This window comes from Mus pahari, chromosome 3 (genome assembly GCF_900095145.1).
Source record: "Mus pahari chromosome 3, PAHARI_EIJ_v1.1, whole genome shotgun sequence".
Taxonomy (NCBI): Eukaryota; Metazoa; Chordata; class Mammalia; order Rodentia; family Muridae; genus Mus; species Mus pahari.
This window is the reverse complement of record NC_034592.1, coordinates 94,431,655-94,457,398: the sequence shown is the minus strand read 5'-3', so window position 1 is coordinate 94,457,398 and position 25,744 is coordinate 94,431,655. Positions and strand designations below refer to the sequence as shown.

At 37.5% G+C, this 25,744-nt stretch overlaps 1 protein-coding gene across 1 annotated transcript in view; it reads right to left on the bottom strand.

Moving 5' to 3' along the window:
- Slc5a12 (solute carrier family 5 member 12) overlaps nucleotides 1-25,744 on the bottom strand; it is a 48,456-nt gene that overhangs the window by 5,482 nt on the left and 17,230 nt on the right. Inside the window, exons 5-13 of the mRNA XM_021193929.2 lie at nucleotides 23,033-23,187; nucleotides 22,776-22,916; nucleotides 20,085-20,214; nucleotides 18,706-18,794; nucleotides 16,070-16,182; nucleotides 12,027-12,094; nucleotides 7,599-7,685; nucleotides 2,653-2,819; nucleotides 1,717-1,820 (exon numbers count right to left, since the gene is read on the bottom strand). Coding sequence (XP_021049588.1) covers nucleotides 1,717-1,820; nucleotides 2,653-2,819; nucleotides 7,599-7,685; nucleotides 12,027-12,094; nucleotides 16,070-16,182; nucleotides 18,706-18,794; nucleotides 20,085-20,214; nucleotides 22,776-22,916; nucleotides 23,033-23,187 — 1,054 coding nt within the window. The remainder of the gene's footprint in view (nucleotides 1-1,716; nucleotides 1,821-2,652; nucleotides 2,820-7,598; nucleotides 7,686-12,026; nucleotides 12,095-16,069; nucleotides 16,183-18,705; nucleotides 18,795-20,084; nucleotides 20,215-22,775; nucleotides 22,917-23,032; nucleotides 23,188-25,744) is intronic.

Genomic DNA, 25,744 nt, shown 5'->3' with positions numbered 1-25,744 from the left:
GAGAGAGAGAGAGAGAGAGAGAGAGAGAGAGAGAGAGAGAGATTGGTAGAGGTAGAGGGTGATGTGCAAAAGCGGATGCCTGTAATCAGTGTGGTTCTGGATCAGAAGTTTTTAAGTCGGGGAAGGTGGTATCTTTAAATAGACAACTAACTATCAAACACTGTAAAAATAATTTATATAATACAGACCAAGGCCTAAAATTTACTAACAAAATTTTCAGCACAAAGGAGATTTATTACCCCAGAGGGATAAGCAAGGGGTCAGAGAATGCCTCTCAATCAGACAAAGGTGCAAGCAGTTTCTTTGTTTGTTTGCAGAAGTGGAATAAAACAAAACAAACAAACAAACAAAACAGGGAGTCTGCTAGCCAGATAATACATTTTAATTGTTGAACTTTGGTGTTTTGTCTCAGGAATGAGTCAGTATCCAAATAAAAGAATAGAACTTGGGGGCTAGCTTTAGGAATATAATCTGTTGGTTTTAGCTAAAGAGAAGAAAAGGAGGAACCGGCCAAAACCTGCCGGTGCCATGTTTGCCGTGCTAGGGCAGGCTAGAGCCCTTATAAAGAGTTCTTTGTTTCATATTGATTAGCTTCTGGGTGTTTTGTTTTCTTTCATTTTGGGTTTGGTTGTTTGTTTTCCTAAAATCAAAAAATAAGAGGTTGGGAGACAGGTAGTAGATCCTGAAGTTAGGACAGATGCTCAGTTTCACAGACAGGAAGGTTAAGAATGAAAATGTAACTCAACTTGGGATCTTTGTAGTTTTCCTTAAACCGAAGTTTATAACAATCTTTGTAAATAAAACCTTGAAGATCAAGCTTAATGAAAGTAGACTATTTCAGTCTGTGACTATGATATGTAAGAAACTTTTCAAATAACTGAGTTTTATAAAGTAACAGAGCAAGATTTGAAGAGGAAACATTACCAACATTACTATACCTTTTATTTATTTACTTATTTTTATTTTCTGTGCATTGGTATTTAGTCTGCATTAATGTCTGTGAACCATGAACCTGTGTTGCCCACAGAGGCCAGAAAAGGACCTGAGACTCCCTGGAACTGAAATTATAGACAATTGTGAGCTACGATGCGGGTGCTGGGAGTTGAATCTGATCCTCTAGAAGAGCAGCCTGTGTTTTTAACCACTAATATATACCTCCAGACACCAATATCACTACTTTTATTGCAACCTTGGTTCTCTTTCCTCTGAACAAAAGCAATGTTGTGGCAAGGCACAGACCCTGTGAGAACAGAAGGAAAGCAAAGCTTATCATCCATCCCCTTCTTTTCCTCTTTAGGTCCCCCCTGTACAGTGCACAAGCCTCAAAGACCTATAATGAAATCCTGAATGTAAAATAGCATTAAAATGTAAAACAGTATATTACTTAGCACTTAGTCTTCCTTCATATTTGGGAAGAAGACTTTTTTCATAATTTATTTTTTTTAATTCACATTAAATCCCTGTTGCAGCCCCCACTCCCTTCTCTGCTCCCAGTTCCACCCTTGCAAATCCCTCCACCCATTACCTCATCCTTTCTCTTCAAGAAGGGAAGACCAGTTTGGGTACTACCCCACCCTGGGACATCTAGTTGCAGCAGGACTAAGCTTTTCAGGAAGAGAGCATTCCGTGGTGGTGCAGTCAGAAGCAAATCTGTGAGGCTGCAAGGTTGACAATGGTATAAAATATGCCTCTAAGAGGGGAATCCAGCTAACCTACCTGTGAGGAAGCTGATGATGATTCCAGCAGCTATACACCCCAGGCAGCCCACAGCGCTGAAGTAAAGGTAGGAGAGTGAGTACCAGGTGTCAGCTAGCATGGGTCTGTTGAGAAAAGCACAGGTCACCAACTCTGTGCTTGGTTCAGAAAAAAGGACTCAGCACTTCTAGGGCACTCACTGTTCCATTTACGTTCTAGCATCTCTTAAAAGCCCAATGGTTCATATTTTACTATTTAATTCTTTAATAAAAATAATTATGAGCTTCATTGACTTCATTATATACAATTCATATCATCCCTGATTTATAATTAGATATATATGTACATGCATATATAAAGAGAGAGGGAGAGTGGAGAAGGAGAACAAGACAGAGAGACAAGCAGAGACAGAGAAAGAAAGACAGAGAGAGACAGACAGAGATTTTACAATGAGGTACATACGTTCCATTCTTTGTCAGTTACTTACCTTTCAATTTTTCAGTAACCCCAGAGTTACTGAAAAAATTGTGACAGACATTTGTCTATGTGTCTGAACTAGTAGAAAGTCTCCAAAGGGACATGTCAGAGCTTTCATGGGATAGAAGCATTGGATTATAAATACAGAGAAAGAGCACAGCCTTCAGATACTTTGCAGTAGGATCATCACCCCTATCTATTCTTCAGCCCTCCAATATATTACTTTTACTCTTGTTTACCTGAATGCAGAGGAATAGCCATCTGCAGAACTCTGTATAATTTTGCACTATTAGATATCTAACATTACATTCTTAGATTGTAGAGTATAATTAGCATTATGTAATCTAATGTTCTTAGATTGCAGGTCATGCCTCCAAACACGAAGCTAGCTATGTGCCTATGTTTTTACTAAGTAAATATTTCCTAGTTCCAACCTAGCAGTAAGACTTAGTATGATATCTTTAAACACAGAATTCATACCTGCTGGAAATCTGTGGGGCTAATGTTGTTGTGGTATTTCGTTTGACACAGTGGTCTGTTGATAGAGGTAAAGGTAATGTCTTGGATTCTGGTGCAGGGTAAATGAAAGCTCCAATGGCCACCCAGAATGACAACGTGATTCCAGTAAGGAGTCCTCCTAGAGCACCCTTGATGGAGAAAAATACAAGATAGTGAGAGAGTTGATGAAGACTTTCCTTGCAATATTGATATAAAATGTTCATGCTTTTTCTTGTATGAATAGTGACATAAGGTGTTATGTACAGTGGAGATCCAAGCTGTTCACTGTAAATCTTGGTCACAGGCATTTGAAACATCTCAAACTGCCTTCATTTCAACCCTCAGAAAGCAGATTTATTTACTTATTTATTTACTTAGTCTCTGTACTGGATGTGGATTCTAGGCTCTTATGCATGCTAGACCAATTTTCTAGCACTGAATCATAACTCCCTACCAGCCAATAAAGTTATTTTAAGTAAGAATAAGTTGTTTCTTAAATGAATTTTTCTGCCGTCTGTTTGTTCCTCCTGTTACTTTTGAAGCCTCAGTGTTCACTAGAAGAATTTCAGAAGCTATTAAAAACTTGAGACATTGTAGTCAATTTTTATCAAGAGATACTGTACAGAAAGTCTGACTGTGACTTCATTTCACAAGTTAGAAAAGTCTCCTGATGCTCTAGTTTGGGGTTTGTTTGTTTAATTAATCGATTGATTGATTCTAAACTCAAGTAAGTGTATTATGATTATTCCAGACATTTAAAGTTTACGTTTCTTAATAAAGAGTGGAAAATTGATGGACAATTTATTCTGTAAGGAAGTAGAACAAATCTAACAAACACTAGGATTGCTGGAAAAGTGACATTAGATGCTTCTTTTTTTTATTAGATATTTTATTTATTTACATTTCAAATGGTATTCCCTTTTCCAGTTTCCCCTCTAGAAACTCCCTATCCCATCCCTCCTCCACCTGCTTCTATAAGAGTGTCCGCCCACCCACCCATTGTTTGCCAATCTATAGCTGAGACTTTTATGGAAGAAAACAGCTTGTTGAGTTTCTTTATGCACAAAAGGGAGTCTTTTTAAGGACTCAGAATGCTTCTTTCCATTATTGTTTGGTGAAATTAAATGAACATGTGTAAATGAATACTTGTGCTTTGACCTGGACAACAGGTCTGCAAACTTCTGTAAATGGCCAGGTTTTAGGCTTTATGATCTGTGAAGTATGTCACAGATATTCATCTTTGCCCTTGTACCAAAAGAATCATGGACAATACCAAACACAAAAGTTTGGTTGTGGCTCAGTCAGACTTTATGGATGGACATTAAAATTTGATATTGATGTGTTGTTAAATATAAACACTTTGACTTTCCACCTACTTACAAATGTCCAAACATTCTTAGATTGCAGGTCATACCCACAAACAGGAAGCTAGCAATGTAGCTATGTTTGTACTAGATCAAATTTCCTGAACTCAACCTAACAGTAAAAGAATGATGGCAAGTCAACTTTGGTAGCCACGTGGACAGCCATGTTGAGGCAGAAACAGCAGCTGTCTCTGGTCGTCGCTTAGTTGTTGTACTGGCTAGTTTTGTGTCAACTTGACACAGCTGGAGTTATTACAGAGAAAGGAGCTTCAGTTGGGGAAATGCCCCCACGAGATCCAGCTGCAAGGCATTTTCTCAATTAGTGATCAAGGGGGAGGTCCCCTTGTGGGCAGTGCCATCTCTGGGCTGGTAGTCTTGGTTCTATAAGAGAGCAGGCTGAGCCAGCCAGGGGAAGCAAGCCAGTAAGGAACATCCCTCCATGGCCTCTGCATCAACTCCTGCTGTCTGACCTACTTGAGTTCCAGTCCCAACTTCCTTTAGTGATGAGCAGCAATGTGGAAATGTAATCGGAATAAACCCTTTCCTCCCCAACTGCTTCTTGGTCATGATGTTTGTGCAGGAATAGAAACACTGACTAAGACAAATTGGTACCCGCATAGTGGGGTATTCCTTCGACAACCTGACCATGTTTTGGGGAGGACTGTGAAAGAATTTTGGGACTTTGGGCTAGAAGATCAATTCAGTGTTAAGAGCTCTATCCAATGTTGTGTAGGAGCTTGGAAGATAATGTTGAGAACAGTGCAGAAGATGGAGGCCTGGCTTGTGAAATTTCAGAGGGAAGATTAAAGACTCTTATCAGGGCCATTGCTATTTTGATTATGAAGTTTCTGTGGTTCTGGTTAGCTGGGGCTGAAGAATCAGCTGTGATTAACAAGATACCAGAACTACTAAAGCAAAAACTTTGCATTACTGGGACTATTGATGCTGGTTAGCTGGAGCTAAAAAAATTAGCTGTGATTAAGAAGAGACCAGCATCATCGTTGAGGTGACATCTTCTGGGAAGTTTTTTCTGAAATCACAAAGAGGCTGTGTTCCTGAGATAGCCAAAGTTGTACCTTGCACTGTGGCTGGACTTGGTAATGTGTAAGAGTTACCCAGGTGGTACTGGTTTTGAAGGCATGAAAGGGTCATGAAGAGCTGCTGAGGCTCAGCACTGTGAGAGGCCATGGAAGGCCATAGGTGAAGATGCAGCCTCAGTTGCAATTGATGACCCAGGACTGAAGGGGTCATGCAAAGGAGTTGAGGCTTGGCACCATGAAGAGAGCCTATGAGAGGCTATTGGTGAAGCCTAGTTACAGTGGAAGACAGCAGCATTTTGGAGATGCCAGTACCATGAGATGACACCAAGAACAGCAGCAACAGTGGAGTACAGGCAGCTGGAGCCTAGACAACAACATGTGTGCTACAAAGGGCGTGGCTGGAGAAGTGACCCAAGCCCTTGGAGGAACCCAGAAGATCATGAGTTGGATCCCAGACATTGGACAGTTGGAGTTTAATTTTTGCTTTTGATTGTGACTGTGCCCAGATATTTTTCCCTCTTGAAGGAAGAAAGTATTTTGGTGGATCCCACAGTTAAAAGACTTTTAATTGTAAAAAGATTTTGGATTTTAAAAGATACTAGATATTTTAAAAGGATTGAACTTTTAATATGTAAAGACTGTGGGACTTTTAAAGTTGTTTAGATCTTGGGGATGAATAAGAAACTAAGGGTTGAGGCTTACTAGTGATGTGTTTGTGTGTCAAGTTGACAAGGGGTCAATTGTACCAGCTAGTTTTGTGTCAACTTGACACAGGTTGGAGTTATCACAGAGAAAGGAGCTTCATTTGGGGAAATGCCTCCATGAGATCCAGCTGCAAGGCATTTTCTCAATTAGTGATCAAGGGGGGAGGTCCCCTTGTGGGTGGAACCATCCCTGGGCTGGTAGTCTTGGGTTTTATAAGAGAGCAGGCTGAGCAAGCCAGGGGAAGCAAGCCTGTAAAGAACATCCCTCCATGGCCTCTGCATCATCTCCTGCTCCCTGACCTGCTTGAGTTCCAGTCCTGACTTCNTTNAGTGATGAACNGNAATGTGGAAATGTAAGCTGAATAAAACCTTTACTCCCCAACTTGCTTTTTGGTCATGATGTTTGTGCAGGAATAGAAACCCTGACTAAAACAGTAGTTAAGGTCAGTGAATAAGAGAAGAGATGGCTCAAGTTCATATTATTCACTATCCTTTGTATAGAACAACATTCTTTTTCTGCATAATTAAAAAAAACTAGGGCATACTCACAAAGATAATCTCTATTTCATTACTTCACTTATTTTTGAGATTATAATATAATTATATCATTCTCTTTTTGCTTTTCTCTGAACTCTCCCATATCACTTTCCTTGATCTCTTTCTAATTGATGGCCTATTTTATTAATTGCGCTTACATGTATGTGTGTGTTTATGTATGTAGGTATGCATGTATGCATGTATGTTTTATGTATGTGTGTATGTATGTATATGTGTGTGTGTTAAATATAACTTAATCAGTATGTGTAATGTTAGTTTTGTGTATACATTTTCACAGTTGACTATTTGATACTGGATAACCAATTCATATGTTCTTCCCTGGGGAAGACTATTTTGCCCCATCTCACTACTCCTTACGTGCTTATATTTCTTTGTCTAGAGCAAGGCCTTATGGTCTTTCCTATGTCCACATGAGTGTGGCTATTGTTTTTCTTATAGTAAAAACATACATTACTGAATATATCTTTTAAATGTATGGTTTAGTAACTAGATATTACCACAAATTATAACCTATGATATAAACATTTTAATAAACCCAAATACCACAGAAGCAATTTTCCTAGTGTCCTCCTAAGAAGATCGCAGAAAAGTTTTACAAATGCCCAAATGTTCACTATATATCCAAGTTCACTACCTAATTCTACAAAACTATCTAAAATAGTATCAACAAAAATCAAATAGTGTACAACCAGATCGGTCTTCAAACTCATAATTTATACATAAATACAAGCAGGCTTTCTGGAGTCTCTATGATTGTGAATGTAAGTGTGTAGAGGATGACATACAAGTGACTGTTCAATTAGAGAAAATTATATTCAAAATGGATTTGAATGGTGCTGTGTTACTTCTCTTAAAACATTTTCATCTGGGCTGTACCTGATAAACACTCTGCTTATATTTCTTTAAAGACATGCAGCAGAAGAGCTAGATGTGAGAATATCTTTGACTTGTCATTTCTTATGTATTAATCATTTGACATAAGACCTCTCAAGGCCACCTCCTCCCTAATCTGTCTTTTGCTCTAAGCAGGTTTTAGTATAGTCTGATCTAGTAGGACCTATATCCTGTTTAATTCTATACCTCTGTATATGTATATGTTTGTAAAATACAAACGCAGGTGACATTAATTTCAGGGACTTTATTTGTTTGTAAGGTTGTTTGTTTTCTAGCAAAAACAAGCAACTTTCCCAAGTTGAGGGAAAAGGAGAGAGAAAATGAAAAGAGCCTAATTTAACTTACAAAGAGAGGTATTGAATCCTTACCTTCCAGTTTACAAAAGGAAACACGAGTCCCAAAGTGAATAAGCCTAGCATCGGTCCCCCACACATGCCATGGATGCTGAGGGCAGCCTAGAGGACAAAGCAGACCAGATCAGCCTGACAATGGCAGTGCATTTGTAGCCTTCCCTCACACCAGCATCCCTTCCTTGAACCCAGGCTAATGTTAAGCTGCATTCATTAATCATATGGGATATATATATATATATATATATATATATATATAGAGAGAGAGAGAGAGAGAGAGAGAGAGAATAGATATGCAGCTGTATATGCATACCATTACACACACACATAAACTATTCATATTCTTATGTACATCAATGTGTGTGTGTGTGTGTGTGTGTGTGTGTGTGTGTGTGTGTGTATGTGTTTAGAATATAGCAATTGGATAAACTTGAAATTGTTGGAGCCACATTATCTTGTTATAGCAAATAGGCTTTTCTTTATTTCTTTATTTCACTTGCTTAGAACTCAGAAGGCCCTGGGTCTAATTCCCAGCACCATAGAAATATTTTGTTTGTTTGTTAAGTGAGTTACTCTTTCAATAAACTGTAACTAATTTTTCCTATCCTGCATGGCTGATCAGGTGTTTTAACTTGGTTTGAATTTTTTGTCACTTAGATAATAATTATCTGGAGTGCAGCCACTGACATTCCATCCATTGCACCTCGATTCATGGAGAATGTCTGTAGAACACTAGGGAGACCATCAGACACCATGTAACTCCTCCTTCGATTTCTTTCTACATTTATGGATATTATCTTAATATATTATTTGGATATTAAGAAATTTGAGTAGAGCATTTTCATGTCTTTCATTCTTTAAATGACTGAACCAAATAAACTCCCTTAGGGTTTATGGATTACCTATAGTATAAGCATAAGTAAAAACAGGTTTTCTGTAGTCTATATAATTATGTCCATGTAAATGCATGGGTAACATAAGAAAAAATAGCAATGTGGCAAAACTGAGAAAGTATGCTTTCAGCATGAAGAGTCTCCAAGACCTTCCAACAACTGGAAAATAGAAATGCACTGAATTGTGCTAATGAGCTTGTACACAGATGCATGCACATACAACATGTATAAAACAACTTTTGTTACAGAACTTTCTATATCTGTTCAAGACCATGCGGATTTTATATCACGATCCAAACTTTAGAATGCTCCCAAGATCTTTTTTTTAAACTTATTTTATTAGATATTTTCTTCACTTACATTTCAAATGCTATCCCAAATGTCCCCTATAGCTCCCAAGATCTTATAACAGTTTGTTTGTCGTGTGCCACCCAGGTGACGGGCAGTCAAGAAGATTCGCCCTAGACAGTCAAGAAGATCCATCCAGATACTCTAGACAGTGACTCAGTTCCCACACTCACTCAGGACAGCGACAGTAAGCAAAGTTTGTAGAAAAGAAACTTGTAGATACTAGAAAGACACTCAAGGCTATTTTCATTTAGAGAGTGGACAAAGGTCATATGGATTTGTCTGGCTTAACATTTTTATTTTTTTATTTTTGACCAATAGCAGTCTTTCAAAAAAATCAAGAGATTTTAGGTTTTGTTTGGTTGTTTGTTTGTTTGTGTTTATGTTTGTGTTTTTTGAGGCAGAGTTTCCTCTATGTAACAACCCTCTCTGACTGTCCTGGAAAACTCTTTTTGACCAGGCTGTGAGTTTGAGACCTGCCTGGTCTACAGAGCTAGTTCCAGGACAACCAGAGCTGCACATAGAAATCTTACCTTGAATAGTTAAATATGAAAAATAAATTGATAGGAAAATAATAGATAGATAGATAGATAGATAGATAGATAGATAGATAGATAGATAGATAGATGATAGATAGATAGATAGATAGATAGATAGATAGATAGATAGATAGACAGATAGATAATAAAAATACCAAGAGCACAGATCACCATGATACCCTCCTTATTTTATTTAAAGAAGAAACTGATTTTGACAGAGCTTATCTTTAACAATTAGACTGAATTCTCACTATAACCTGCTACATAATACTAAGACTTAATGAAGTTTCTGCTATTAAAATATTTAGTCAACTTTCACTTTCTTCTTGTTATATAAAAATATAAATGTACAAGATACCTTCCCATTTCCTCTAGCCATAACATATGTTTTTTCCAGAAATATGAACTGCAATATATTATTGTAATTTCTTTTCCTGATTCATTTTCAAAGAATTCAATCTCTTTTATCACTTTGATAAGAAAATGGCATATGAGATTAAACTTTTTTTCTTCTGTGTTTTGTTATTTAATATTTGAGGTATTTCCTTTGCTGGAGATAGGATTAATCCATCATGGTATAGCAGCTTAACTTTGAAGGTAATTACTAGCTTTCATTAGAAAACTCAATAAAATACTAAAGATGCTTATCTCCTCTTGAATATGGGGAGGACTTGCAATGCCTTATGTCTCAGAGCAAAAAACAACAGAAATTCCATCCAAGAGGTTGTATTTTAAATACATATATATTCAAATGTTCCCTGTGTATCTGTAGTCTATGAAAGAAGAGAGTTTTATTTTTACTTCCTTTTTATTGTCATTCAGTATTTTTATTTGGAGACAAACTTAAAGCTAGTCTAACTTGGTGTCTACTTCAAAGTCTACATTCCTTCTGAGCTTCTCCTACAATTAGAGGACAATATACACAAATGTGTACTCTATAGCTCTGGAGCTGCTTACAGGGCATGTTATGGCATTTAGCTATGCTTACCTTGCTTAAAATATCAGAAGAGCATCTTATACTAACTTCCAGAACTTTTTTTCTGGTGGGGATTTAATGTAGACTCCAAAAGAAACTGTGTTTGTGCACCACATACTGGGGTGACCCTGAAACGCCCACTACTCTCAATGTATGTGTCAGTGCTGCCTCCTGCTATGGAGTTTTGATTTTTGTGGCATGGATTTTGGATATTAGAATGCTTAAGATCTAGGGGAGATCTGCTTTGCTTGCAATAACAACGTCTGGAAATATTATATGGCAACATTTTAACTCTCAGGAATCTTTCAAGGCTTTTGAATTTTGATCATAATGAATCTTGTCATCACTTCATGAGTTTTAGTATCTTCATCTTCTGAAAGGAATCCAGCTGAAATTTTACATCTTTAGCTAATTCAGATCTGCCAATAGTGAATATCAGAATATGAGACATAAGAAATGGGTGGAAGATTAAAAACTAGAAGAGCAAAGAGGTGCAAATCAGACATCTCACTGGAAGCTCTCTGAGGCCCTAGTTACTGACAAAGACTTCCTGCTCTCCTCTGATCCCACTCCATATCCTCCAGCACACTATTGCAGCATAAACAGCTTTCCTAGCCATTGGACTTCTCACAGCCTTCAGAATACTAAGATATGTTTCATCACATGTATTAAGAGAATACCATATGTGTGGCATGTTGCACATGGGACCTTATTGTGGTAATTGTCTCCCTGGGAACAGTTCATAGACTGAACCTTTTCAAGACACATTTTGTAAATTCTTACACTAAAACAATACCGCAGGACTTGAATACCAAACTTAAATATACGAAACACCAAACAAAAACATTAATGAAATGAAGTGATTTAGCTTTTATAACCCTGAAAATTATGGCTACCAGCATCACCTACAAATACATGACATGTGTGTAGGGACGGTTTTTGTGAAGAGGAGAGTAGGCTCAGTGCAATCACGCAGACATGTGGGACTTGAGTTTCTGTTGGTTTGCATATGGAAAATCAGAATCTGCATATAGATTTACTATATGCAAATAGTAAAGAGGAAGAGTAAAAAAAAAAAACAAAAAAACAATTGTCTTTATTTACTCAGATGTGACAAGAGAAATGAGTGGATCACTGTAGAGACACTCACCTCACCAGAAAGACAAGATAGGAGTTTCCATTGCTAGCCTGTCAGCATCCATGCTATGTGGACTGTGTGGCACACACTTGAGCTGATCAAGTCAGTTGGGCCAGAATACTCAGCTGAACAATGACAGAAGGATGAGTCCAACTATCTTAACTCATTCACTATAGATGACAATTTATTTCCACCAGTCCCTAGCGGTGTCTTGCCTCCTCTGGAACCTGCCACACCTTAATTACAAATGAGCTGAAAATGGATGATGTTTTTAATCCACTGATCACAATGAGAAAGAGAAAACAAAGAATCATAAGGCACTGGAAGGAATGTGAGAACGCATGCGCTCTGAACTGAGAAAATAAACCCATGACAAATCATACTATTACCACTTTCACCTCCTGAAAGTAATTTTGGTTGAAATTTTCATGTATGTTGCAATTGGATCTGGTTTCCATAAATATTAATGTTGGTCCTTAGACTAATAGACATGGTATGAGAAAGGATAACAGGGGAAATTCTGCTATAAAACCAAATGTCTTCTTTCATTACCTGTACAACACTCCCCATGAGGGATGCAACCACAGCCATGGAGGTACATATAATACCGAAAAGGAGACCTACAAACAGGAAAACATGTGATGATATAGTTCCTTAAGGTCAACCCTGAACACCCATCCCTGTGTCCAGCTCAAGTCACACTGAAAGACTATAGAAAGAAAACTTTCTCTACATGGCCAGTACAGCATCTACTCAGCACATTTGTAATCTTTCCTTGGGAAAAATTAACTTGAGTCCAGGATTTAAAGATTTCTTTTTGGTATTCCAGAAATCCGTCATGTGGAAAAACATGAATGTGGAAAGGGTCCAAGCAAATCCAAGCTAATTTGTAGGCAGTAATTTAAGGTCAGCTACTCACCAACAATAAGCAAAGAAAAAAAAAGCTGATTCAGACATTAAAGATGAAAATCTGTCCATATTTTATTTTAAAGGTGCAGTAGCATTTCTTGCTTTTCCCTTTGGTGTTTTATTCATAATGTCTTTATGGTCCTTAGTAATGCTATAACATTGTTACAATTAATAATTATTTTGATCATATATCAACATACAGATTTGTTTATACATTAGTGCAAGAAGCCTCTGATGTCACAGAAGCTTGACATTGGAGTCATTGTATTGTCTAGTGACTTTTAAAGATGATTTCTTCTCTTTAAAAATTATTGTTTTACACATTTCTATTTTAAAAACATTCTAAGAGCATATTTCTATAATAACTCATCAACAAAATAAAGGGAGAGATAGAATTAGAGTAACAGACACAGTGGCAGTAGCATTCTTAGTCAAGGTGATCACTACTGTTTTAATAGTCAACTTGGAAAAGTCTAGAAACACTTGGGAAGGGAATTTCACTGAGGAATTGTCTACATCAGTTGGTTCATGGGCATGTCTGTTAAGGATTATCTTGGTTACTTTGAGGTGAGAACACCCCCACCACACACACACACACACACACACACACATGCACGCACATACACACACACACACACACACACACACACACACACACACACACTGAGTATTGCCTTTCTCGGATAGGGAATCCTGAACTATATAAAATAAAGAACACAAGCTGAACACAGCATGCATGCACTCCTTCTCTCTGCTCTTGGCTGTAGGGTTAACTAGCTGTTACAAGTTCCTGTCACCTTGGATTTCCTTTAATGATGGACTGTAACCTATAAGCTAAAATGAAGCTTTTGTCTTCTAAGTTGCACTTGTTATACTAACTTATCCCAAAAAAAGGAAATGAAACTAAAATACCTAAAGATCTAACCCAACTCCTAATGTGACTATCGTTTCAGTCTTATTAGATCTTCCCTAAAGTTTGGGTGCTATGCCATACACCAGGGTAATAAAGTCAAAACTATTCTTTGCACCAAGGGTTCACATTCTGAGAGGGACTAACTACACTAAAGAAATTGATACACTGAATCCAATAGAAGAAAAAGTGGGAAAGAGCCTTGAACTCATTGGCACAGGGGAAATTTTCCTAAAGAGAAATTCAGTGGCTCATGCTCTAAGATCAAGAATTGAAAAGTGGGACCTCATAAAACTGGAAAGCTTCTGTAAGACAAAGGATATAGTCAATAAGACAAATTGGTAACCTACTGATTGGGAAAAAAAATCTTCAGTATCCCCTCATCTGATAGAGGGCTAATATCCAAAATTTATAAAGAAGTTAATCACCAAAAACCCAAACAACCCAATCAAGAAATGGGGTATAGAACTAAACTGAGAATTCACAACTGAGTAATCTCGAATGGCTGAGAAGCACCTAAAGAAATGTTCAAAGTCCTTAGTGATCAGAGAAATGCAAATCAAAATGACCCTGAGATTCTACATTACACCAGTCAGAATGGCTAAGATCAAAACCTCAGGTGACAACACATGTTGGAGAGGATGTGGAGAAAGAGAACACTCTCCCATTGCTGGTGGGATTGCAAGCAGGTACAATCACTATGGAAATCAATCTGGAGATTCCTCAGAAAATTGGAAATAGATCTACCTGAAGACTCAGCTATACTAGTCTTGGGAATATACCCAAAAGTTACCCCACCATGCCACAGGAGCATGGGTTTCACTATGTTCATAACAGCCTTATTTGTGATAGCCAGAAGCTGGAAACATCCTAGATGCCCCACGACAGAAGAATGGATACAGAAAATGTGGTTCATTTACACAATAGAATTTACATTTGCTCAGCTATTAAGAACGAGGACATCCTGACTTTTGCAGACAAATGGATGGAACTAGAAAATATCATCCTGAGTGAGGTAACTCAGACCCAAAAGGGCATGCATGGTATGTACTCACTAATAAGTGGATATTAGCCACAAAGGAGGAGGAGGAGCAAGAGGAGGAGGAGGAGGAGGAGGAGGAGGAGGAGGAGGATATAGGTATCACTTTACTTACAAACTAAATTACTTTTCTAAATTTCCTGTACTTTCTATATTAAGCATATATTGTACATAATTTATCTATATTTTAAGAGCAGCAAATTTGGGGGCTCAAGAAATAAATGCTTATTTTATTATTTCAGAGCACACACTGTTCTTGCAGAGAAATTGAATTGTTTCCAGCACCCACATCAGGTAGCTTACACTGCCTGTAACTTCAGTTCCAAGGACTCTGACACTCTCTTCTGACCTCTCTGGGCACTATATTATGTGTACAAACCCATACTCAGAATACACATATACATATAATAATCAAAAATAAAAATCAATTTTTAAAATAGCAGTGTTTGTGAAAATATAATTGAATGATAACTGCTTCAGTGATTATAATATGCAATTTTAATAATTAAAAAATCAATGAGAATCTCATTCATGCAGATTTCAATTAAATTAAAGCACCACTACCTCCCTCCAATTATTCATGTCTCTCTCCAAACCTCCCTCCCAACTTCACATCCCCTTTACTACTTTTTAGTAATCTACTAAGTTCAATTAGTCCTACCAATATACTCATATATATGGGTACATACATTGATTCATGAGTAAACTATGAGAAACATCTCTAAAGAAAATTTAATCTCTCCTAACAAACAACCATCAACTGTCAATCATCTATATCACACCCTTTCCACCCAGCCTCAGAAAATATTTGGAGGGGGGGCAGTCATAAATATAAGAACCAGAGGTTGGAGAGAACTAGATGAAAACATTGTCATGTAGACATGACAGGAACTCTGTACCCATGAACTCACAACTGTAGTTGACTGCACAAGACCTGCTTAAGCTCAATCCAGTCAATATTCCAGAGTGGCTGAGTAAAGAAGAAACAAGCCCACTCCTCTAGCTGAGGAGATAATATACAGCTTTTACTTAAACAAGGAACACTCATTCCCTGAGATTACATGAAGTGTTTGGTTTCAAGAGATAATTACTTGATAAAATAGCCAGTCATCTTCTGGCCACAACTCATCTATCTGTATATCTGCTTATTCATACGTAAGTGTTGATTCTCATAGTCCTTGCAGTCTATCTCAGAATACAACAATTAATTTAACAGTTTATTACAATTGTGAAATTATAATGAAGGAGAGTTATAAGGTGCACTGACTCTGACAGAAGATGCCCCTTTAAAAGTGACAGTTAAGATAATCAGGGAAAAGATCCATAAAGAGCAGGTGAAAGCCCTTGGTGAACCAAGGAGAAACCATGAGCATACACCTTGAGGTACAAAAGGTGACTGCTGCCTTCTACAGCCTGAAGCTCCCAGAGAGTCTGGGACAGAGAATCTCCACATGTGAGATGTCTTGCAAGATCAACTCAGCATTATCAGGAGACACTGATATAAAGAGATTAGTGCATGAGATGCCTGAAAGAAAGGACCAGAGCAAGGTAAGCTAGGCCACCATTCCTTCCTGGTACCCTTCTGGTAAGATCTCTGGAAGCTTGGGAATCTTCATGCTTGTGTCGCAGAGGGTATTTATGTCTACTCATGCATCCTGAACAGCACATGGAAGATTCTGATTTTCATCCCACGTAACTTTCATAATACAGAATAAAATTTCCACCAGCTATACCTACATAAGCCTTTACTGATCCAGGTACTCATCGTGTCGGAGAGATGTGGAAAACAGCTCTTGACAAAATCCTCAAAGGTCACTGTTGCTAAGGCATTGATGCTGGCAGCCACTGTGCTACAAAAAGAAAAACAAAACAAAACAACACACAAGAAAATGTTCTGAACTGAAACAGATGAATCATATGCAACCTTATCGTCCAGGAGAGGCAAGGCAACATAGTCTTAAGAAATACAGATATCCATACATGTCCACATTCTAGAACCCAGTGAACTACATAGCATGCAGTGGAGGAATTTTCTACATGCACACCAATGTGTGTGTGTGTGTGTGTGTGTGTGTGTATGTGTGTGTGTGTGTGTATGGAAGAGGTTATTCTTCTAGGCTCACTTGGAAACAATAAAGAAGTGATTATCCTGACCCCACAATAAATGCAGTTTGCCATTACTTAACAACGCACTATCTGTGTATCTGCTTATTCACATGTAAGTATTGAAAGGCCATAGTCCTTCTAGGCTATCTCAGAATACAACAATAAATTTTATAGTTTATTACAATTGTTAAGTTATAATGGAGGGCAGTTATAAGGTGCCCTGACTCTGACAGAAGATGTCCCTTTAAAAGTGACAGTTAAGACAAGTGGGGAAAAGATCCATAAAAAGCAGTGAAAGCCCTTGGTGAGTGAAGGAGAAACCATGAGCATACACTTTGAGGTGCAACGTGACTGTTGCCTTCTACAGCCTGAGGCTTCCACAGAGTCTGGAATGTAATTAGTAAAGGAGAAAAGGAGAGAGCCTGAGAAGAAACAAAAACCAGCTAACAGCCATTCTATTCTCTCTCTCTCTCTCTCTCTCTCTCTCTCTCTGACATCACAAAATTGAGTGTGATAGATGTGCCAAAGCATCAGAAAGTTGGTATTTTGCAAAATAGCATAAAGCTTATTTACAATCCTCACAGAGAACAAACAACTTTTAATTCAATTTTTTTAAAAAACTGAATTAAACTTAAAAGGTGAAAAACTATCATCCAATAATGTTTCCTTCTTGGGTTGGAGATTTAGCTCAGTGGTAGAGTAGTGCTTGCCTACCAAGTGCAAGGACCTGGATTTGGTCCTCAGCTCTAAAAAAATAAAATAAAATAAAATAAAATAAAGTAAAATAAAATAAAATAAATTTCCTTCTAAAGAATATAATAAAAGAATGATTTTTAACTTCAATTATTTATCCTTGTTCACAAAGTATAGTTATATAAGGACACAAAAGAATATAATTCATAAAAAAGAAGAGAACTTCAAAATTATTTGTGACTTTAATAATTTGATGGAAAAATATCCCATAATGTCAAGTAGGAATAATTGAGATTTAAAAACTGCAATGTACAGAAAACTGTGTAAAAGAAAACCAATAACCAGCTTCTGATACATACAAAATTGTATATTCATTAAAAGCACTGACATCATTACAGCTACGGAAAAAGGGAGGACTCAAAAATGTAGAGTTTATGAAGTATTTGAAATATATAGAAGAATTAGAATGAAATAAACATAATACTTGAAGTCATTGGTAAAAGGTGGCTTGTTTATTAAAAGTAAGACAAATAGCTGATAACTTAGAAGAGAAATATATCACTGATCTATTTGATTTTAACATCACTTACATAGAGTAGATGATTGATAATTTTACCCTTTAATAACAAAAGAAATATACTGTGATATTCATTGTAATAGAATCCTTACTTATCCTTACTTATATTATGAACCAAAATGATAACATCAAATATGATTTATCATTTCAATATTTCAAAGATTGCTTGGCAACTAGGCAGCACGCTGCAGGATCATGCTGGGGAAGCAACCCTTGGACAATGAAATGGAGTCACAGAAGTTAAGTTGAAGCTGCAGTGGAGACCCAGCAAAGACAGAAGAGACAGCAACATACATTGGTCATTGAAATAAGCTATAGGCATCTGGAAAAACCAGGTTCAGGTATTGATCATGTGAATGGCAACACAGAGTTTGAATTGCTCAAACCCTAAGGAACCATATTCCAGTACTATGATCTCCAGACATCAGACATGGAATGTTATGATTTAATGTCTGCAGTATTGGGTTCTGATTTTGTAATTGGCCAGTCACCCCTTTTGTGTGGCCCACCAGAATTTTAAAGTATGGAAATTTATTTTTTATTCTTTTTTCAGGTATTCACAGCTGAGTTTGCCCTAACTGTTGTGGGAATACTTTACACTTTTGATCAATGTTAGAACAATGTAAACACTTGAGTATTTTGTGATGGAATGAATATAGACAACATTAAAATAATAGCCAGAAAGTTTTAAAGTAAATGTGAGAATACCCCTGCATCCTGCATCCACTATTATTCACTTAGCAAAGGGAAGGTTTCTCCTGCCTTATCCTTAATAAATTTCGGTTTCCTCATCTGCAGACTGACAAGAGTGAGTGTCAAGCTTCTCTCTTATGTGCTATGTGATAAAACAGAAATGCAGCATTGCAGTGGCCACTTAAGGCCACTTAAAACTCAGCAAGTGCTCAGCAGACAGTTGGTCATGAGCATCCTCATTCCAGTCAGCTCATGATCACCACTACCATCACCATCATCATCTTCAGCTTGTCAGCATACTAACCTCAGAGTTCCACTAAAGGCACAAGCCACAAAAAGTCCTGGCAGCCCTGGCATAGTTGCAAAAATCTCCATGACAAAATATGGCATCAGCTAAAAACAGAAGCAGAGATAGAGGGAGGGGGAAGAAGGGGTATATTAAGAGTTAGCTCATCAATAACTGAAATGTTGAAATATAGATTTCAGCAACTGAAATGAGAAATTTTTTTCCAGTATTTCTTCAGTGTGTGAAATTTTCTTGTATGTTTTTATCTGAATTTAGAGTTAATCTCTTAATATGTCTTTCAGGGCACCTAAGTGTAGGCCAGCCAGTTTGTGGGAAAGGAGACTATACATGACAGAGTGGGCCAGCTGAATACATATGGGAAAAAAGGGGGAGTGAATGCTTCTTATGAGAAAATTATGTCCACGTTTTAAAAACCACATTTAGTGATTTATACCTTCATGACATATTTTTCTATGGTGGGAATGTAATAAGAGGTATTATGAGAATAAAAAATATGTTTTATTTTATTCTTTAATCATTTTCTACAGTCCATTCATTATTGCCCCAACCCCGCTCTACCCTCTGACTGTTCCTCATCCCATTCTTCATCCCCCCCAACTCATCTCCAAAAGGCTGTTCCCACTTCCCAACCCCACGCCACCAGACCTTCCCACTCCCTGGAGCCTCAAGTCTCTTGAGAGTTAGGTGCATCTTCTCTCACTGAGGCCAGACCAGGCAGTCCTCTGCTGTGTATGTGTTAGGGGCCTCATATCAGCTGGTGTATGCTGCCTGGTTGGTGGCTCCATTTCTGAGAGATCATGTGGGCCCAGGTCAGCTGAGATTTCTGGTCTTCCTATGGGGTCACCCTCTTCCTCAGCTTCTTTCAGCTTTTCCCTAATTCAACCTATTTGTTCCATTTTATTATTTAATGTTACCTTGCTTATTTTTTGTAGTCTTGTAACATGGTCTCATATAGGCCAGGAAACCCTCTCAAATTCACTCTGTAACCAATTCTTGATCTTCTGGCTCCATTTTTAAATCTGTAATTCCAAGTACTTGGCGCTATGCTCATTTTTGTTCAGTTTTCAAATAAAGAATCATTAATCATTCTTAGACTACATAGAAAAGAGTGTCACCAACAGCCAGACACATGGATTGAAGCTTGCCTTCTACTTAGTCTGTCTTCAGACTGTCTTCATGAAAAAGGGAAAGTGCTCTCTTTCTGTAGGCCCACTAGTATATATTAGAATGTACTGTGTGTAAGGTCAGGCAGGAGGTAGGGAAAGAACCCGGAGGCTTGTGCTTGGCCAATGGGGGGGGGGGGGTAGGTTTGTGTAGAGAAAGGATAACTCTACTACTACATAACATATTCCTGCTATGAACCAGAAACTGCATACCTGGTCTGGTGCTGAAATAATATTAGAAGTCCAAGGGTCACAATCCTTGAAGAAGGAGTACATGATCAAGCCAGAGAAGATGGCACACAGCAGAATTATCCAGAGACCCAACAAGTTAAAGTACAAGGCACTAGAAGAGAAGACATGAGCAATTGATCTGACACAGCTCAGCAAAGACTGAAGGGCACACTTCGAAGGACTCATTCTTCAGCATCCAGGAAGCATTATACTTTATAGCTTCACATTAAAGGGGGTCATAACAGATTTTAGGATAATTGCTAAATATGAATAAGTGAAGATTTTAGATGAATTTTCCTTTGAATAAGAGTTTTCCCCCAGATTGCAATGTGTGTATATATGACCTATATTTTGTATAAAATTTTACATAATGATTATTCCCATTATATAACTAAGTAATTTCGTGCTACTCAATTAATGAAGCTGTCAAAAAAAGCCAACTTATATTTTAAATTTTTTTTCTTCCAGGGAGATAATAGTGAGATAACATAAAAATAGAGTATTGGTTACAGTCGTTTTGGAGATGAGAGCAGATAAAAGTTAAAGTCAAGTATTTTAGAGACAACAGGAAGAATCAACAATAGGAAGATCATCTTAAACATTATTTACAGAAATTAACTTTATTCTACAGCACACACGCACAATTACAGTTGGGTGCTTTTTCAAGATCCTATATATTACTTTGCTTTCACAAGAGAAAGTAATATCTAGGCATATGGTAAATATCTATTGTGCTAACAGTTCAAGAGGCACAGGAGAAACAGTTTTGAACCTAGAAGTTTGTGGCTATTCTGGAATAAATAGAAATCCTATTTCAAAACTAAATATGAATATTAAAGGGAAAGGAGAATGTTATTATTTATTTCACCAAAAGATTCTCTTTATAGATATATTTGATTCTAGGTTATCTAAAGGTAGGTTTTATTTAAATTTGAATTTTTAAATGAATTTTAAGATCAAAGCCACATGTATTTTTCACCATTTCATCTATATGATAAAGTGATGACCATGTGTTTGGAAAGCTGATTTAATATAATTTACTGTAATAAAATTTTTATGCATCACTGGTAGCTTGATAGAATGCTAGATAATATATCTTTATTTTTAATTAAAAAATATACATATAGTGATGTGGTAGTTCCCACTGTAGAATTAAACTTACAAATGGGTTATTTTGAGATCTCTGAGGTTGAAATGCCATTTGGAGTGAAATTTGAGGATTTCTAATAGTTTTATAAAATAAAAGAAAATGCCTTTGCTTTCTCTCTTGCAAGTGGGCTGTTCTGTATTTTTTTTTTTTCTGGGACCTAGAAAATGTAACTTTGTCTATTCTCAAATTCTGCAGTAAATTGTCCCCGTGAGAGCTGCAGCAGCCACAGACACATGTCTTACATTTTATACTTCTTAAATCTCTCCTTAGAAAAGTTAAGGCTAGCTAGTTGTGTTAAAGAATCCTGAAGCAGAGAGTTAGACGTAGAGAGAACTTAATTTTGGTTGATTTGCAAACATAAAGTGAAGCTTGTTTTGTTTCATTTTTCTAAGTATCTACATTTAGGGAAACAAAAGCTTAAGGCAAACCTGTGAGAAGACTCAGAGAACAAACAACTCAGCGATCTAGGGCTTCACATAGGGATGAACAAGCAAGGCAGTTGTGTAGCTTTAATCAATAGCATGTATTCTTTGCTTTCTTCTGTGTTCATACTGTAAAAGCCTCATGCCTGTATTCCCTCGGTGGTGCCACAAGAAATATTTGAAATGAAGCTGCCTGGTTCATCAGTTACCATGAAATTAACAACTATTTAAAACATCAAAACGTGTCTCAAATGACCTCCTAACACATACAAAATAAGCTACAGCTGATGATAACACACAATGAATCCAAAATGACCAGGCTATCTTTCCATGTAGACAAGAATCATGATTTGTTCCTCTTCCTTCCTGCACCTAATTTAGCCTATTTAGTTCTCAGTAAATAAAGACAAAAATTAATCAAGAGAAAAGCCAAGCCGAATATGCTGATGTGGAAATAGTTATGTCTGACTGAAATAGTTGTGGGAATGGCTGTACGAATACTTGCTACATGAGCATGTAGCCCTGCTTGGATTCTAGCACTCATGTGAAAATCAAGACATGGCTGTCCATGCACTCTGGGGCTGGGTAAAGGACAGACACAAGAGGATTACTGGGCTTCCAGTCTAACTCCAGGACCAGGGAAGGTCGTGTCTCAAAATAGTAAGACCTGGAGGGGCCTGATGGCCTATGCCTTTATCCCAGCACTCAAGAGGTAGAAATAGGCAGATCTCTGTGAGTTTGAGGCTAGCTTGGTGTGCAGAGTGAATTTCAGGACAGCAGAACTATCTATAGAAACCCTGTATCAAAAAAGTAACAAACAAACAAACAAAAATTGAGAGGATGAGTGATGAAGCAGGCATCCAACTTCCTCCTCTAGCTTCCGCGTTTATCCACTAAACCTCAACACATACTTTCATACACATACATACATACATACATACACACACACTCAAACACACACATACACACATACAACTGCACACAAAGACTTTAAACAGAATAAATAAATATCTTATTTTTCTCTTTCACATATATGCATTCTTTAATGACTCACTAAGGTAAAAGATAACATGGAAATTTTTTTCCCAATCGACAACTTACAGCTTAGCATGCTTTTCTGTTTTGCAAGAGATGCATCTCTGGATGGTTGATTGGTTCACTCCATAGATTCCGAGCCAAGTAAAAGTTCCTCCTATTGTAATTGTCCAAAAAGTGTGCCGTCTGAGAGGATCTACATCAAAGCTAGGGCACAGAAAGAAGGCAATAGCAGAGATATTTTCTTAATACCCTGCTGTATCACTTTATAAAGCCATGTAATTAAATTTTATAAAGCATGAAAAAAATAGTGTTGAACGTACTCAACAATGTGTAGCCGGGATCCGTTTCGTGTTTGTTCTAACACATTGTTGAACCCACCAACATGATTTGATCCTTGGATGAGGACTGTTAAGAAGCCCACAATCATGACAACCATCTGAAATGCATCTGTCCACACCACTGCTTTTAAACCTCCCTGAAATGGGAAGAATGGTACAAGTTATTGAGAAGGGGAACTGTAACCTCTCCAACTCAGATAGTTTCCACTGAATCGCATATGAACTCATTCTGACCTGTTACTGAGTATCTTTTAACGGACAAGTCCTGATTAAATATGGTGATATAACGTTAAGAGAAGAAGACAGGACCTCATGAAAAAAAATTCTATGAGTTTTTAAGGTTATTGTTAGAATTGGAAATTAGGAATAAATACAAATTTGTACTTAAAAGTGTGGGAAGGGTAATGAAAGACTAGTTATTTTTGGTAAGTACAGTAGAGTCATGACTTGGTCTGAGGAAGTAGCAGTTAGGGTAAATCCTGAAGAATAAATAAAAATTTATGAGATTCAGAACACAAATTAAGAAGGGAAAAGAAATGCAGGTTTTTGAGGAAATGAGAGAACCCTGGGAGATACAAATGTGAGGTATGGATAGACCAAAAGGCACATTGGTAAATTTTCTGGATGTCAGAATGGATATATTTAGACAAGACCATTTAAATGATGTCCCCAAGAACAAGGAGAGCCCTTATGATGAGATTTGTTTCACAGTAGCCATTGGTCAGCTACTGTGATTACAAAGTTGCAGTAGAATAGAAAGTTCCAAATTATTATTGATATCCAAGATAATCAATGGTTTGAAGCAGAGTAGAAAAGGAAAAAAAAAAAGTCTCTGCTTTTGAAAGGTATTCCAGAGATAAGATTCTCATAGTGCACTAAATACAGATGAGGAAGAAACGAAAGAATTCAGTGAAAAACATACAGGTCCCGCTGGACAAATTTAGAGTTTTAATGTAATTGTGGCAGCACATTTTGGAAACTGGGAAACAGAGTGAGCCAGAGACAAAGACAGAGATAGAGTCAAAGAGAGACAGAAGACAAAGACAGAGAGACACACAGCAAACAACTAAGAAGGAATAAATATCAGTTTCTACATATATGTGGAGTGAGGAGTGTTAAAAGCAGCATGGTGATTAGACAGGCAATCACACCAGAGTTTCAGAAAATTTGATCAAATAGTTAAGTTCACCATAATTACTAGGCAAGAGATTAAAGCAGTGACTGTACCAAAACTGCTGCCCTTGTAGAGGAGGGGGCAGGAAGAAAACAATGTCCATATTCCTCTCCAGGGATCCTAAGTTAACTGAGAAATTAACTGACGCTAGGCTTGTGTTCTTTCTTTCTGAGTTTCAAAAGTTCCACAAATGATTCTAATGTAGAGATCTTGCTGAAAGCACGTGGGCAGAAAGAAGGAGAAAAATGAGAGCTTGCTGTAGTGTTCCATCATTGAGTCCCCTAGGACCATCATGAACATGGCAAAGGCAATTAGGGAAAAAAATTAAATGAAGTGGCATATAAAGGTGTTTTGCAAGTGAGTAAGTGCCAGTAAAATGAAAGGAGGTAATATTTTTAACACTAAGAAATGGAACTATCATCCTGTTACTCCTCCAGAGTGTCAGTAACTTCTATGAAAAGTTGATGTATTTATCTTTAGTTTGAGAGATACTGGAGTTGGCCACCATTTACTTGGTAATTAAAATTAAACCATAATCTTAATCATTGAAGTCTCTGCTAAAAGCATTATATTTGCACATAGTTTTGAAATAATGTTTTGAAGAACAATAAATACCCTCATGATCACATACACATCTCCAGTATAGCACTATCTTGATTGTCTTTAAAGATGTAAACCCAACAAGCATGGTAACTCATGCCTTTAATCCCAGCATTTGAGATGCAAAGGCAGACAGATCTCTGAGTTTGAGGCCAGCCTAGTCTACATAGCAAGTTCCAGGATTCAGTGCAAATAGTGAATCTCTGTCTTAAAAATACAAAACCAAAGATATTAATCCTTTCTGATTCAAACCTCAGTTTTTCAGAGCATAATTATCATTAGTCGTTGTGCCCTCCCCCCAGCCTTGAGCAGGCTGCTCACACCTGGTTTGCCACAGTTGCTAACCCACATAGGGTGGAGTCTTCCAACCTATGTAAAGTCTTTTGTCCTTTCACATCTGCAGCTGTGGCACTACCTGCTGAGAGGCTGAAACTGTTTTCCTGACACTATCCTGACAAAGCAATGAGATCCTGGCATGGTGGGGGGATGGGTTCCCCCCCACACACACACCTTTATAAGCTCATAAGTAAACACTGGCCTTGATCAGAACTTTGTCTTGGCTCATTTTTTCTCTTGTAGCCTTTCCCATCCAAAAACCCATCTTTCCTTTCAGGAACCCAGGAACCCTTAGCCACTGGTGGCTACAAGTTGTATAAGATTCTACACATAACTGAACATCAGCTGGCAATCCAATAGTACAGACTCAAATGTCCTCTCCCTCCCTCCTTTTTCTTCCATCCCTCCCACTCTCCCTTCTCTCTCTCTCTCTCTCTCTCTCTCTCTCTCTCTCTCTCTCTCTCTCTCTCACACACACACACACACACACTATATTTTTTTTTTACTTAAACCTCCTAAACCTCTGATTCACTTTATTCTTTTTTTTTCTTTATTTACATTTCAAATGCTATCCCGAAAGTTCC